General features: G+C 39.5%; 1 protein-coding gene across 1 annotated transcript in view; it reads left to right on the top strand.

Annotated features, from left to right (window-relative positions):
- LOC119797416 (carnitine O-palmitoyltransferase 1, liver isoform-like) overlaps positions 1-4,516 on the top strand; it is a 64,998-nt gene extending 60,482 nt beyond the window's left edge. Inside the window, exon 19 of the mRNA XM_038306478.1 lies at positions 502-4,516. Coding sequence (XP_038162406.1) covers positions 502-624 — 123 coding nt within the window. The 3' untranslated portion in view covers positions 625-4,516. The remainder of the gene's footprint in view (positions 1-501) is intronic.
- Positions 4,517-12,842: the final 8,326 nt, after the last annotated feature.

Raw genomic sequence — 12,842 nt, 5'->3', positions numbered from 1 at the left:
GCGGAAAGCGGAAATTTCATTTCCGCTTTCACTTGACAAACTTCCGTGAATTAGAGCTTTCTATGTCTATTCCTTCTCCATCCTGCTGTGTGCTAGCTCCTAATCCCAAAGAGATCAGCCTGTAAAGGTCACATGTTTTCACTTCCTTCCTCACGGAAATGCTCTGTGCTGCTCCACAGTCAGAATGAAAACGAAACATCAGTTACAATATATCCTAGGAATTTTCTATGCTTGCCCGTATCAAAAAAAAAAAAAAAGAAATCCAGCTGTTCTATGAATCCAGATATTTCTTAGAAAACATCAGTTAACGAGCAGCATGATGAAGCTAAAGAGCAGAAAGGTATAGAAGTTTGGTCACTATTGCTCTCGAAACTCTGCTGGTTCACAAAATGTAACCCAAATGTAAAAGTTTGTGTTTGCGGCCATTTGTGTGACAAGTTAAAAGTCCGAATATTTCCCATTGCTCAATTGTCTTCCTTTCATATTTTTTTGCTTCCTTAGGACTCCCACAGGTTCGGTGCTCAGATCCAAAAGGCCCTCGGAGACATAATGGCTGTGGTCTCAGCTGAGCCCAAAACCTCACCCTCCTCCAAAGGCACCAATCAGTCCAAGAAACTCCACTAAACAAAACAAGACAGGATACTGAAGTCATTCACCTCACAGTCCAAAAGCGATAACGGTAGAGGGTCAGCCTCAGTATATAACAACATTAACAGTTATTATGAGGATCATGTAAATACTCTTTTTTTTTCTCTCCTGTTTCTGTTTCCATTTTCAACACGTCTATAACATCTAACATCTACCTAGACAACCAAGTTAAAGTAAAATCTTTAACATTAATACACATCTAGCTCTGGGATTAGTGTTGCCATGTTCTTCTCTTAAAGCTGCTGAATCCAGAGGATGATGCAACAGCTGGTCACATCAATATGAGAACAAGACCACAGCGCTGTTTGCATACTTTTTCTGAGGATGCATTCAATCAGGGAGAAAATAAATTCACCTTCTGCCTTGCTTGTACACACTTGGAGCCATTCTGGACAGAAAAGCTGTAATTCTTCATGAGTCAGATTTAAACTGGGTGTCAAAGTTATTCCTGAGAGTATTAGGTCTATTTTCAATACAGCAGCATCCCAAAGGTGCATTTTATTTGGCCGCAGCACTTAGCTAGGATGTAAAAGTTTAACCAAAATTATATTGGGACCCATGGGCAGTTGGATCTGAGACTCCTGGTGCCTCGTTGTGTTTCTTCAACCGCAGCTCAGTTTTGGCAGCCTTGGTTTCCTGTTCTGGTTTTTTGCTGCTGTAGCTCAAAAGCTTCTCAAAGATTGTTTTCTCCACTTGTTAGAGTTCTTAATTCATCTTTGCCTAATCCAATAATTCTTTCCTGAATTTGAACATTGTTAAAATATTTTGAATCGCTTTGTTTTTTGCAATTTGTTTTCACTATGTTGATCACAGTGTGATAAAAGAGGTCATTAAAGGGGCAGAACAGCATGTATCCATATAAACGTCCCACTTGAAGTAACTGGTTACATAATATCCGACCGCAGGAAGTGGCCGTTTACTTCCCTTAATGGAGCAGAAGCCCAGTGGAACCAGTGTTTTTAATGTTCAGTATATTCAATATATTATAATATAACAATATTGTATATGTAGGCTATGAAGGGAATTTTGTTCCATTATTGAAAAGAAAAAACAGCAATCCACAAACAAAATTTATTAATCATTTTTTTTCTTTTTCTTTTTATAGATATTAAATATTCAAGTAAATTTTCTGTTGTTTTTTTTCAGATGAAGTTTTATGAATTGCATTCTTTTCAAACTGCGTTTTGTTACTTATCCCAAAAGGGAGAGGAGGCAGCAAATTTCCACTCAAAATTGATTAAGGACTTTTTATAATTCTAAATTCTGGATTTTTTTCATATACAGATTTATTTTTTTGTCCTTGCAGCAGCCATGCAAAGAAATTCCTATATTTGTAAAAATTCTTCCTCTTCTTGAAATGCAGCAACATAATCTGATGTTAAAAGATGGAGAAAAAATACAAACTTCAGCTTGAGAACATTCACTGTGTGGAAACATCTGTTTACAGTTTAAATGGTTTAGCCTCTGATTAAAAGAGAAGTACCCTATTTATTTGTAGCCTGAGTTTCGATGTGATCTGTGAGCATCGTTTCCCACGGAGGAAACTGTATGAAAAAGAGATCAATTCTTTCAGGGTTATTTGACCGCTACACTGAACAGGGACCTTTACACCGGAAACAGCAGCTAATACAAGGATAGATCTTCATCAAATTTGACCAAGTAGGGATAAATGTGACTAATACTGAGACATTTAGCCAATGTGAAAGAGGCGCCTCATATTTACTGTTTATAGAAGCAGAATCTGTGAGGAAGGACTTGTTTCTCTTTAAGGGCCACAAACAGTGAGAGTCCATTAAATCTGAAACCATTTAAAACAAATTTCTGTTTAGTCTGAAAAACACAGAATCAACATCTGTAAAGAGATCAAAGCCCGCTGGTCCTAAACGATTCAAAATGTTAACTTTAAAACATCTCCAGGATGGAGCGACCTCCATCGCTCAGGAGGGATTTGCACCCAGTTTTCTACACCGACTGCCTCCCATCCTTAAAAGATTTTGGAGGCAGTCTGGTCTTTAGTCAGACATAATCCAGCTGATGGTCTCTTTATAAAATCAGCTGATAAAGACGTTCATTCTAAACACTGACTGATTTCTATCTGTTTTCTTTGCCTTCTCTGCTTTTTTCTTCACCTATTTAATACATTGTCTTTTATAATTCCTTTTTTAACCAATACTTGTTTTATTGATTACTTCCTGTATGTAGATTAATAGGGTTATTATCTATAGTAAACTTTCATCGTCCTGATTATAGATATTTTAACTTCAGAAAATGTTGAATTGATCAGTCTACCTTTGTATAAAATGGATAACATAAAATAGGTGGTGTCTGAGTATTCTACAGATATATAAAACTGTTTATGGATAAATATTTGCAAGAAGGGCAAAAGAGAATACTTTTTTAAATGTTTTTTTAATTATTTGTATTTGCAGGATGTTGATATATTAGTTAATTGTGTAGAGGGCTGTAACCAGCTCTTAAATGTATTAATGGTGGAATTAGATAATTTAGGGCCTTTTTAAATTTAATTTCTTTTTAGATTATGTGGCATTTAAGTTTGTTTTTTTTGTGAGCAGACCAGAGGCCTCATGCATAACAACAATCTAAAAAGTGCTTAATCTTTCCCTGATAAAAGGAAAAGTTCCTTTAATTTAAACTTAAGAAGAACCAAACCTGGTGGCGGCATGAAGCAATAATAGAGCTCAGTACTCTGCAGTGGGGGAGTAGCGACCTCGTGGTTTGGGCTTGAGGTGCGAGTCCCACTCCCACGCACTGCCACTCTGGCTCTCTGAGCAACACCCTTAACCCCACACTGTTCCTCTAGCGCCCCACGATGGCAGCCCACTGCTCCCCAAGCGGGTAGGTTAAATGCAGAGGTAATTTTCTTCGATGTGTGATCAATAAAATTACAAGTATTATTAGACGGCGCCTTCTTGGCTTTATACTAACAATTTAAAACAAAACGAAGCCCCAGACTGCTTAGTCAGTTTCTTTGCTTAGTCCCTCTCATTCAATAAGCGCTTGTTGGGATGTAATAAAATCTTCCTAAGGAACCTTATTTGGACTGCTGGATAAAGTCTCTCTGTTAGAGCCTGACCACATCATTGGTTGTTTTGGCAGTTGGTGGGTGTCTTTCACACATTTTTACAGATCTCTATGTGTATTTAGAGACTGGGATGGCGGGGAAAAAGAGACATGAGCCTGGGGTCTTAATGAAGAATAAAAAAAATATCTCCCTACCTCCAAACTTTATGCATGAGGCTCCTGTACACACCATTAATACCTTTAGTGTTTTATTTTGACAAGATTCCAACCTCTTAAGGGGACTTCTGAGTCAGCAAACTTCTATAACATTACCGGACATGCCTTAGCAATTTAAGGGCACCATGATGGCAAAACTCATAACAGCCGGGCCAAACATAACATGGCTCTGTTTATATGGAATAAAGAATGAGTTAAAGTCAGTTTTTTTACTCCTGCCGCTTACAAAAGCAAACCTTGGTGCCTCTTTATAAATGTTTACTCTGCAGTATCAATGCAAATATTTGTATCAATGCAAACCCAGTGGGGTAACCTCTTAAAACATGGTCAAAAGCTAAGCTGTTTTCGTTTTTACTGTAGAGTTTAAAAGGTTGGCCTTTTAAACTCTATTCAGTGCCATTTGGGAAAAAAGAAACTCTCTGATTATGTTGTGGTGGAAAAAATAGATCAGTTGCATTTGTCTTTTTTGTAGACTTGTATTAGACTTTTTTTAGACATGAAGTTGATCAATATTTAGGTCTTTCGGGGGGGGGGGGACAAACTTTTTTACCGTCTCTCCATCTCGACGGTTGTGTAACTGACAGTGATACAGATGCACAGTTTTCTTGGACTTTCTTTTAAATATGGACACTGGTTAAAGTTCCTTTCTGTTTTTCATACTTTTTTAACTTGGGTTGTTTACTGGAACAACTCACAGATATGAAGAATGATCAATTCAGTTTACTCTCACAAAAAAGACGTTTACAATTTATCCTAATATATCCTGATGCATTAACAAAAACATTATGTATGTGACTTGTTGCTCTGCTGCAGCATGTGCAGATCAGCTGTCTAATTGGTCCTTGGGCGGTGTGCTGCCATCTACTGGTTGGAGGTTTAAGACTTAAAAAGTTAGGCTATAAATAATTAATTATGAATTAATAAATTATTTATAAATAATTATAAATAATTGAATGAAATTTTGCCGTATTGGTATTTTGAATAGATAGAAAAATTGTCCAAGGAAATATTGTGATATTTGACAGCACCAGTTTATTCTTACCCCCATAGTTTTCTGTAAGATAAACAGCATCAGGGTGTTTCTGGTTTTCCAATAAGCTCTTAGATATTCTCAAAATGCAGCTTTAAAACTTTTTATGGGTTGTGAAAAATTCGAGGAATCCCACTGGGTAACTTTCTTGTTGTGTTTTTCTGTGCCTGCATCTTTTTAAATGTTGTGTTATTTTTATTCCAGGCTATAGCTCTGCTAGCTATGCTCAACAGAAAAAAAAGGATTTTCTGTGTCAGTCTGCTGGGAGAGCTGTGGTTACATAAGAAAGCTCATGAATTTTAAATGAAATGAGAAGTTTGCTTTCCAAACACTAGAAATTGTAGTTTGATTTATGTAGATCTTATAAGATCTCCCAAATCAAATGTGTGCATTACTCAGAGTCCTGCATATGTCTTTTCATGATATTGTTAATAAATTTTACAGTGCAAAAACCACAGTAATATTCTCGCATTTGCCCCAGCGAAAGCATTTATGTTTTCTTTCCTGAGATTATTTTACGTGATAAACTTGTTAAATTACCTTTCTTGTTTTCAATACTTCAGTTTATTTCTAAAATGTATCAAAACATTTGTTTGAAATGATGTGATAGTTTCTGGTTGTGTTTAAATAAAAAGAAAATTTCCACAACAAACTCTTGTTTCTGTAGCCTTTTCAATACCCAGTAAACATCACCTAATTATATGTTGGGTTTTTGATAGACCTTGGTGAGGTAGTAATTTCAATGATTACTTTTGAAAACATGTGGTTTTAATTTCTATAAATGTATGTAAAGGTTGATTAATATTTATTAAATGTATTCCTAGAATATGAGTCTTTGATACAAGTTTAATCTGGTCTGTATGTTAAATTGTGACCTTAAGTGATCACAGAGATTAGATCCATCCATCCATTATTTGACAGGCTTTTCCCTTTTTTTTAAAGTTCTTTTTCCGGACAGGACACTGTTAAAAAGATAAAATAATAAAGCTATTTTTCTGCCAGCTGACTCAGGGGGCCTTGTAGACATGGTGCAAACAGAGATTTCAGCTGTTACTGGTAATGCCAACCGCTTCATCATGCTGTCTGACCTACGCAGCTTTGAAGTGGTTCACTTCTACCCAAACTGAACTATTTCTGTTAGTAAATGAGCAGAACAAGTCTACTTTCTGTCCCACAAAGGAAAGTTGCTTTGTCTAAATATTGGTTCACACAATATACTTACATTGGGATCACATGCCACAACTACTGACAGCCGTCAAGTGGCCTTGATCTAGATTTTCAGATGTGGCCCTCACATGAGCCAGCAATTTGTCTGTGCTGGACCAAAACTTTTATCACTAGCTAAAAAAATCATGTGGTTTTGAGGTTCTCATAAGTTTGTGGAGGTTGGACACCAAGTATGAATAAGCTGCCGCCATGACACCTGAACTAAGATTCAAAAATTCTTAGGAAAACATACCTCCGAATGTTCAATGGTTACATCTCTACATATCTTCTCTATGTATAACTCCATCCATCCATTCTGTCAGGCTTTCCCCTGCTCGGGTCCCGAGGGGTGCTGGTGCCTATCTCCAGCCGTCTACGGGCGAGAGGCAGGGTTTACCCTGGATGGGTTGCCAGTCCATCGCAGGGCAACACAGAGACAAACAGGACAAACTACCATTTACACTCACACCTAAGGATAATTTACACTCACCGGTCACTTTATTAGGTACACCTGTCCAACTGCTCGTTAACACTTAATTTCTAAGCAGCCAATCACATGGCGGCAACTCAGTGCATTTAGGCATGTAGACATGGTCAAGACAATCTCCTGCAGTTCAAACCGAGCATCAGTATGGGGAAGAAAGGTGATTTGAGTGACTTTGAACGTGGCATGATTGTTGGTGCCAGAAGGGCTGGTCTGAGTATTTCAGAAACTGCTGATCTACTGGGATTTTCACGCACAACCATCTCTAGGGTTTACAGAGAATGGTCCGAAAAAGAAAAAACATCCAGTGAGCGGCAGTTCTGTGGGCGGAAATGCCTTGTTGATGCCAGAGGTCAGAGGAGAATGGCCAGACTGGTTCGAGCTGATAGAAGGGCAACAGTGACTCAAATAACCACCCGTTACAACCAAGGTGGGCAGAAGAGCATCTCTGAACGCACAGTACGTCGAACTTTGAGGCAGATGGGCTACAGCAGCAGAAGACCACACCGGGTGTCACTCCTTTCAGCTAAGAACAGGAAACTGAGGCTACAATTTGCACAAGCTCATCGAAATTGGACAATAGAAGATTGGAAAAACGTTGCCTGGTCTGATGAGTCTCGATTTCTGCTGCGACATTCGGATGGTAGGGTCAGAATTTGGCATCTACAACATGAAAGCATGGATCCATCCTGCCTTGTATCAACGGTTCAGGCTGGTGGTGGTGGTAACATGGTGTGGGGAATATTTTCTTGGCACTCTTTGGGCCCCTTGGTACCAATTGAGCATCGTTGCAACGCCACAGCCTACCTGAGTATTGTTGCTGACCATGTCCATCCCTTTATGACCACAATGTACCCAACTTCTGATGGCTACTTTCAGCAGGATAATGCGCCATGTCATAAAGCTGGAATCATCTCAGACTGGTTTCTTGAACATGACAATGAGTTCACTGTACTCAAATGGCCTCCACAGTCACCAGATCTCAATCCAATAGAGCAATTTTGGGATGTGGTGGAACGGGAGATTCGCATCATGGATGTGCAGCCGACAAATCTGCGGCAACTGTGTGATGCCATCATGTCAATATGGACCAAACTCCCTGAGGAATGCTTCCAGCACCTTGTTGAATCCATGCCACAAAGAATTGGGGCAGTTCTGAAGGCAAAAGGGGGTCCAACCCGTTACTAGCATGGGGTACCTAATAAAGTGGCCGGCGAGTGTATGTGCTATCTGATTTTTCTCATCATAGTAGCTTCATCTGGTCTGTTCCTGTTTGGCTGTGACTCCATCCTGGAGATAAATATCAGTTGTGCTGCTGCCTTCAAAGCCTTTGTTTATAGATGTTGGAGCTTGGTCTGTTTTTCAGTGTAATCCTGTTTCTCTGACTGTGACTAACTGGATATGCTCTCTTCAGCCTTTGACATGGGAGCTGGCTTGGAGCTTGTCTGGCTGGCTGTGTGTTTCCTGGACGGGGCACCTGTGACTGACAGTTGCATTTTGTAACTCTGATTCTCTCTGTATCTCTGCTTCTGTCTCCTTGAGCTCCTGTTGGCCTTGGGAGATGGCCGATCACACTGAGCTTTGTTCTGCTGGAGGTTTATTCCTGTTAAAACTAAGTTTTCCTTTGCACTGTCGCTTCTGTATTATTCAATTCAATTCAGTTTATTTATATAGCGCCAAATTCACAACACATGTCATCTCAAGGCACTTTACAGTTCAACCAGATCATACAGTCAAATTGATACAAAGTTTTCTATCTAAGGAAAACCAGTTGATTGCATTGACTCATTGACTCAAATACAATCCCCCACACTAAGCATGCTTGTAGCGACAGTGGAGAGGAAAAACTCCCTTTTAACAGGAAGAAACCTCCAGCAGAACCAGGCTCAGTGTGAGCGGCCATCTGCCGAGGCCGACTGGGGTTCAAGGAGACAGAAGCAGAGATACAAAAAGCAGCTGTAAAAGGCGGCCCCGTCCAGGAAACACACAGCCAGGCAGACGAGCTCCAAGGCAGCTCCCATGCCAGAGGACGAAGAGAGCACATCCACTCAGTCACGGTCAGAGAAACAGGACCACACTGGAAAACAGGCCGATCTCCAACATCTATTAACAAGGGTGTTGATAGAAGCAGCACAGCTGATGTTTTTTTCCAGGATGACGTCACAGCCAAACAGGAACAGACGAGGCAAAGCTACTCTGAGGAAAAGCAGAGAGAGCAGAAGGTTAGAGATTGAACTAACAGATTCTGCAGAATAGGAGAACAGAGAGAGAATGAAGCAGAATGATGAAATGGGGGTCCCTATGTCCTCCAAAAGTCTAAGCCTATAGCAGCATAACTATAGAGATAGCTCAGGATAACCTGAGCCACCCTAACTATAAGCTTTATCAAAAATGAAAGTTTTAAGCCTAGCCTTAAAAGTAGACAGGGTGTCTGCCTCACGGACTAAAACTGGTAGTTGGTTCCACAGGAGAGGAGCCTGATAACTAAAAGATCTGCCTCCCATTCTACTTTTAGAAATTCTAGGAACCACTAGTAAACCTGCAGATTGAGAGTGAAGTGCTCTGTTAGGAACATAAGGAACAATCAGATCTCTGATATAAGATGGAGCTTGGCCATTTAAGGCTTTATATGTGAGAAGGAGGATTTTAAATTCTATTCTTGATTTAACAGGAAGCCAATGAAGAGAAGCCAGGATAGGAGAGATATGATCTCTCTTTTTCATTTTCATTAGAACTCTGGCTGCAGCATTTTGGATCAGCTGAAGGCTTTTAACTACAGTTTGTGGACTTCCTGATAGTAAAGAATTACAATAGTCCAGCCTTGAAGTAACAAATGCATGGACTAGTTTCTCAGCATCACCCCTGGACAGGAGATTTCTAATTTTTGCAATGTTCCTCAGATGAAAGAAGGAAATTCTAGAAACCTCTTTGATATGGGATTTAAATGACAGGTCCTGATCAAACATAACACCAAGATCTTTTACTTTATTATCTGAAATCAGTTTAATCCCATCCAAATGAAGTGACTGGCTAATCAGTTTCTTTTTCAGAGACTCTGGTCCAAAGACTATAACTTCTGTTTTGTCTGCATTCAGAAGCAGAAAGTTAAGAGTCATCCAGGTTTTTATGTCTTCAAGACATGCCTGTAATCTATGTAATGGGTTAGCTTCATCTGGATTTATAGACAGATATAGCTGGGTATCATCAGCATAACAGTGGAAATTAATCCCATGCTGTCTAATAATTCTACCAATTGGGAGCATGTATAAAGTAAAGAGAATTGGTCCTAGCACTGATCCCTGTGGTACTCCACAGGTAACCTTTGAGCGTGTTGAAGATATATCATTAACATGAACAAACTGAATTCGATCAGATAGATAAGATTTAAACCAGTCTAGTGCTGTTCCTTTAATTCCAACAAAATATTCAAGTCTTTCTAAAAGAATATTATGGTCAACTGTATCAAATGCAGCACTAAGATCCAACAGGACGAGCACAGATACAAGTCCATTATCTGAGGCCATGAGAATATCATTAGTGACTTTCACCAGAGCTGTTTCAGTGCTATGATGAGCTCTAAAGCCAGACTGAAACTCTTCAAAAAGTTCATTATGGTGGAAGTGATCGCAAACTTGTTTGGCAACTACTTTCTCAAGAATTTTGGATAAGAAAGGTTGTTATCTGGTTGAATTGTCTCTGTTAAATCCCCTTTAGATGACGTGATGTAAACTGGAGCTACATATTGTCACGGAAGTTGTTTGAGATTTTTCGGTTTCACGTTGATCCATGTTTTTCTATGTTTTCTAGCTTTATTGGTGTTTTCTGGATATATTTCAGTTCTTTTCTTGCCCTCTATTACCCTCTTGTGTTGTTCTCCTTTTCCCAAGCTCATTCTAGAACCCTCTGTTCACACCTGCTCAGCTTATTAGTCCTGTCTTTGTTCAGTCTCCCATAAATACTCACCCTGTGCAGTTCCTCAGTGCTGGTTCCTTGTCTTTCCCCATCTTTCCCTGGCTCCTCGTGCATATTTTACCTGATGTCTCCATGGTTCTGGTTTGTTTTGCTTTTTTTGTGTGTGTTGGATTTTGGATTTCTGTGTCTGTTACCTGTTAAGAACATTAAAACTACAAGAACTCACCTCTGCGCCACCGCCTCTGCATTTGGGTCCTTAAAACCTCAACCAAACCCTGACACATATATAAGTGAATTGATTGAAATTGTTGTCACCATGGTAGCAGTCCAAGCTCTTGAAGCGACTCTTGCCATAATACATGGACTGTTGGAAAACTAATGCTGTTGATTTTAACATTTGTACCCTTTAATAATGACAATAACAATCAATGGCGTAACAACAAAACAATAGGCCCGCAAGCAGCATTATCTGGGTGGGCGCCATATGAAGTACAACACCCCATCCATGGTATCTATCGTCGCTAGCACATTGTACGTAACGCTTATGGTTTTAATCGATGCTCTGGGTTACCCATAATTCCAAGTCGTATTGTAAAAAATAAAATACTCAAATACATTTTTCTTTTAAGATCTTTATTGTGGTTTGAAACATATTATATGAGTGTATTTTTTACCAGCCATCTAATGAACTTTACACAGTTATTGGCATAGTAATTAAAAGTACCACGGTTTACTCACCATCATGTTGAAATCTGCCATGTGTTGGGGTATAAGGTCCAGTCAATTATTTTAGTGTCAGGTCGGTTTAAGTGAAATTTTTCACAGCATTACATCTGCAAAGAGATGTCATAGTCCACAATTGCGTAGGGGGGCAAACCAGGTGTCAGTGACTGGGCCCCTAAGAGGTCGGGGGCCCCTTAGCAACTGCAGTCTCTGCTTACCAATATTTACACCATTGATAATAATATCAAGGCTACTTTAATAGACCAAAGAAAATACCTAGTTTTGGTCTTATCTCTATATCATCCTTCTTTCCTTAAATAACAACCAGTCATCCTGTCCCTGCAGCTGAAAAAATGCCCTCATAGCATGATGCTGCCTCCACCATGTTTCACTGTTGGGATTGTATTGGGCAGGTGATGAGCTCTGCCTGGTTTTCTCCACACATACCGCTTAGAATTAACGCCAGAAAGTTCAATCTTGGTCTCATCAGACCAGAGAATCTGCTTTCTCAGAGTCTGGGAGTCCTTCATCTGTTTTTTGGTAAACTTTATGCAGGCTTTCATATGTCTTGCACTGAGGATAGGGGTCTGTCTGGCCACTCTTGCCATAAAGCCTGTGGAAGGCTGCAGTGATAATTGACTTTGTAGAACTTTCTCCCATCTCCCTACTGCATCTCTAGAGCTTAGTCACATTGATCTTTGTGTTCTTCTTTACCTCGCTCACCAATGCTCTTTTCGCACGATTGCTTAGTTGCGCTGGACGGCCAGGTCTAGGAAGCGTTCTGATAGCCCCAAAGTTATTCCATTTAAGGATTGTGGAGGCCAATGTGCTCTTAGGACCTTGAGCGCTGCAGAAATTCTTTCGTAACCTTGGCGAGATCTGTGCCTTGCCACAATTCTGTCTCTGAGCTCCTTGGGCAGTTGCCATACTGCTACACTTGTGAAAGTAAAATCTGTTGGGCTCTTTTTGGCATCAAGACAATTATTCTTATTGCCACATTGCCAGACAGAACACTTAAAAAAAAAAAAAAAAAAAAAAGATAACAGAATGAGAACCTCCTGTGTCCTTCGGTATTTTGACTGGCTTGTTATCAGCTGGATAATCGTTAACAGCTGCCACAATTGTTGCTTTTGACAATAAAGTCACATGTTGTTCATCCAAGAAAAAATAAATCACCTCAGGGAGAGTATTCTTGAAGTCTTCCAGCAAGATTAACTGGCAAGGGGATTCAAAGGTTTCCTTGAGTTCATAAGATGCACACGCCTCGTTAATTAAAACTGCTTTCTCCCATGTAAACTCCACATTCGTTTGACCATAATTCATGCCATTCTCAGTATACAGAGATAATAAGACTTATAGTGCTTTTATCATTAATCTGCATTAATATTACTTATGGAAAATAATTTAGTAGTGTATGCTTTTTTGGTCTCTTAGTTCTTTAATTCCCAGTGCTGGTCTCATCTTCAGTTACATCTTCAAATCTGATAAGGCAAATAGAATCGGCATACAGAAGAACTTAGTAACGGCTTGCTTTGTGAAAGCCTCATAGCTTTAACTTTAAGCTGTTCAGCTAGCTCCACT

Source organism: Cyprinodon tularosa, unplaced genomic scaffold (genome assembly GCF_016077235.1).
Source record: "Cyprinodon tularosa strain WSP-4 unplaced genomic scaffold, ASM1607723v1 ctg582, whole genome shotgun sequence".
In the NCBI taxonomy this organism is placed as follows: Eukaryota; Metazoa; Chordata; class Actinopteri; order Cyprinodontiformes; family Cyprinodontidae; genus Cyprinodon; species Cyprinodon tularosa.
This window is presented reverse-complemented; position numbering and strand designations above follow the sequence as displayed.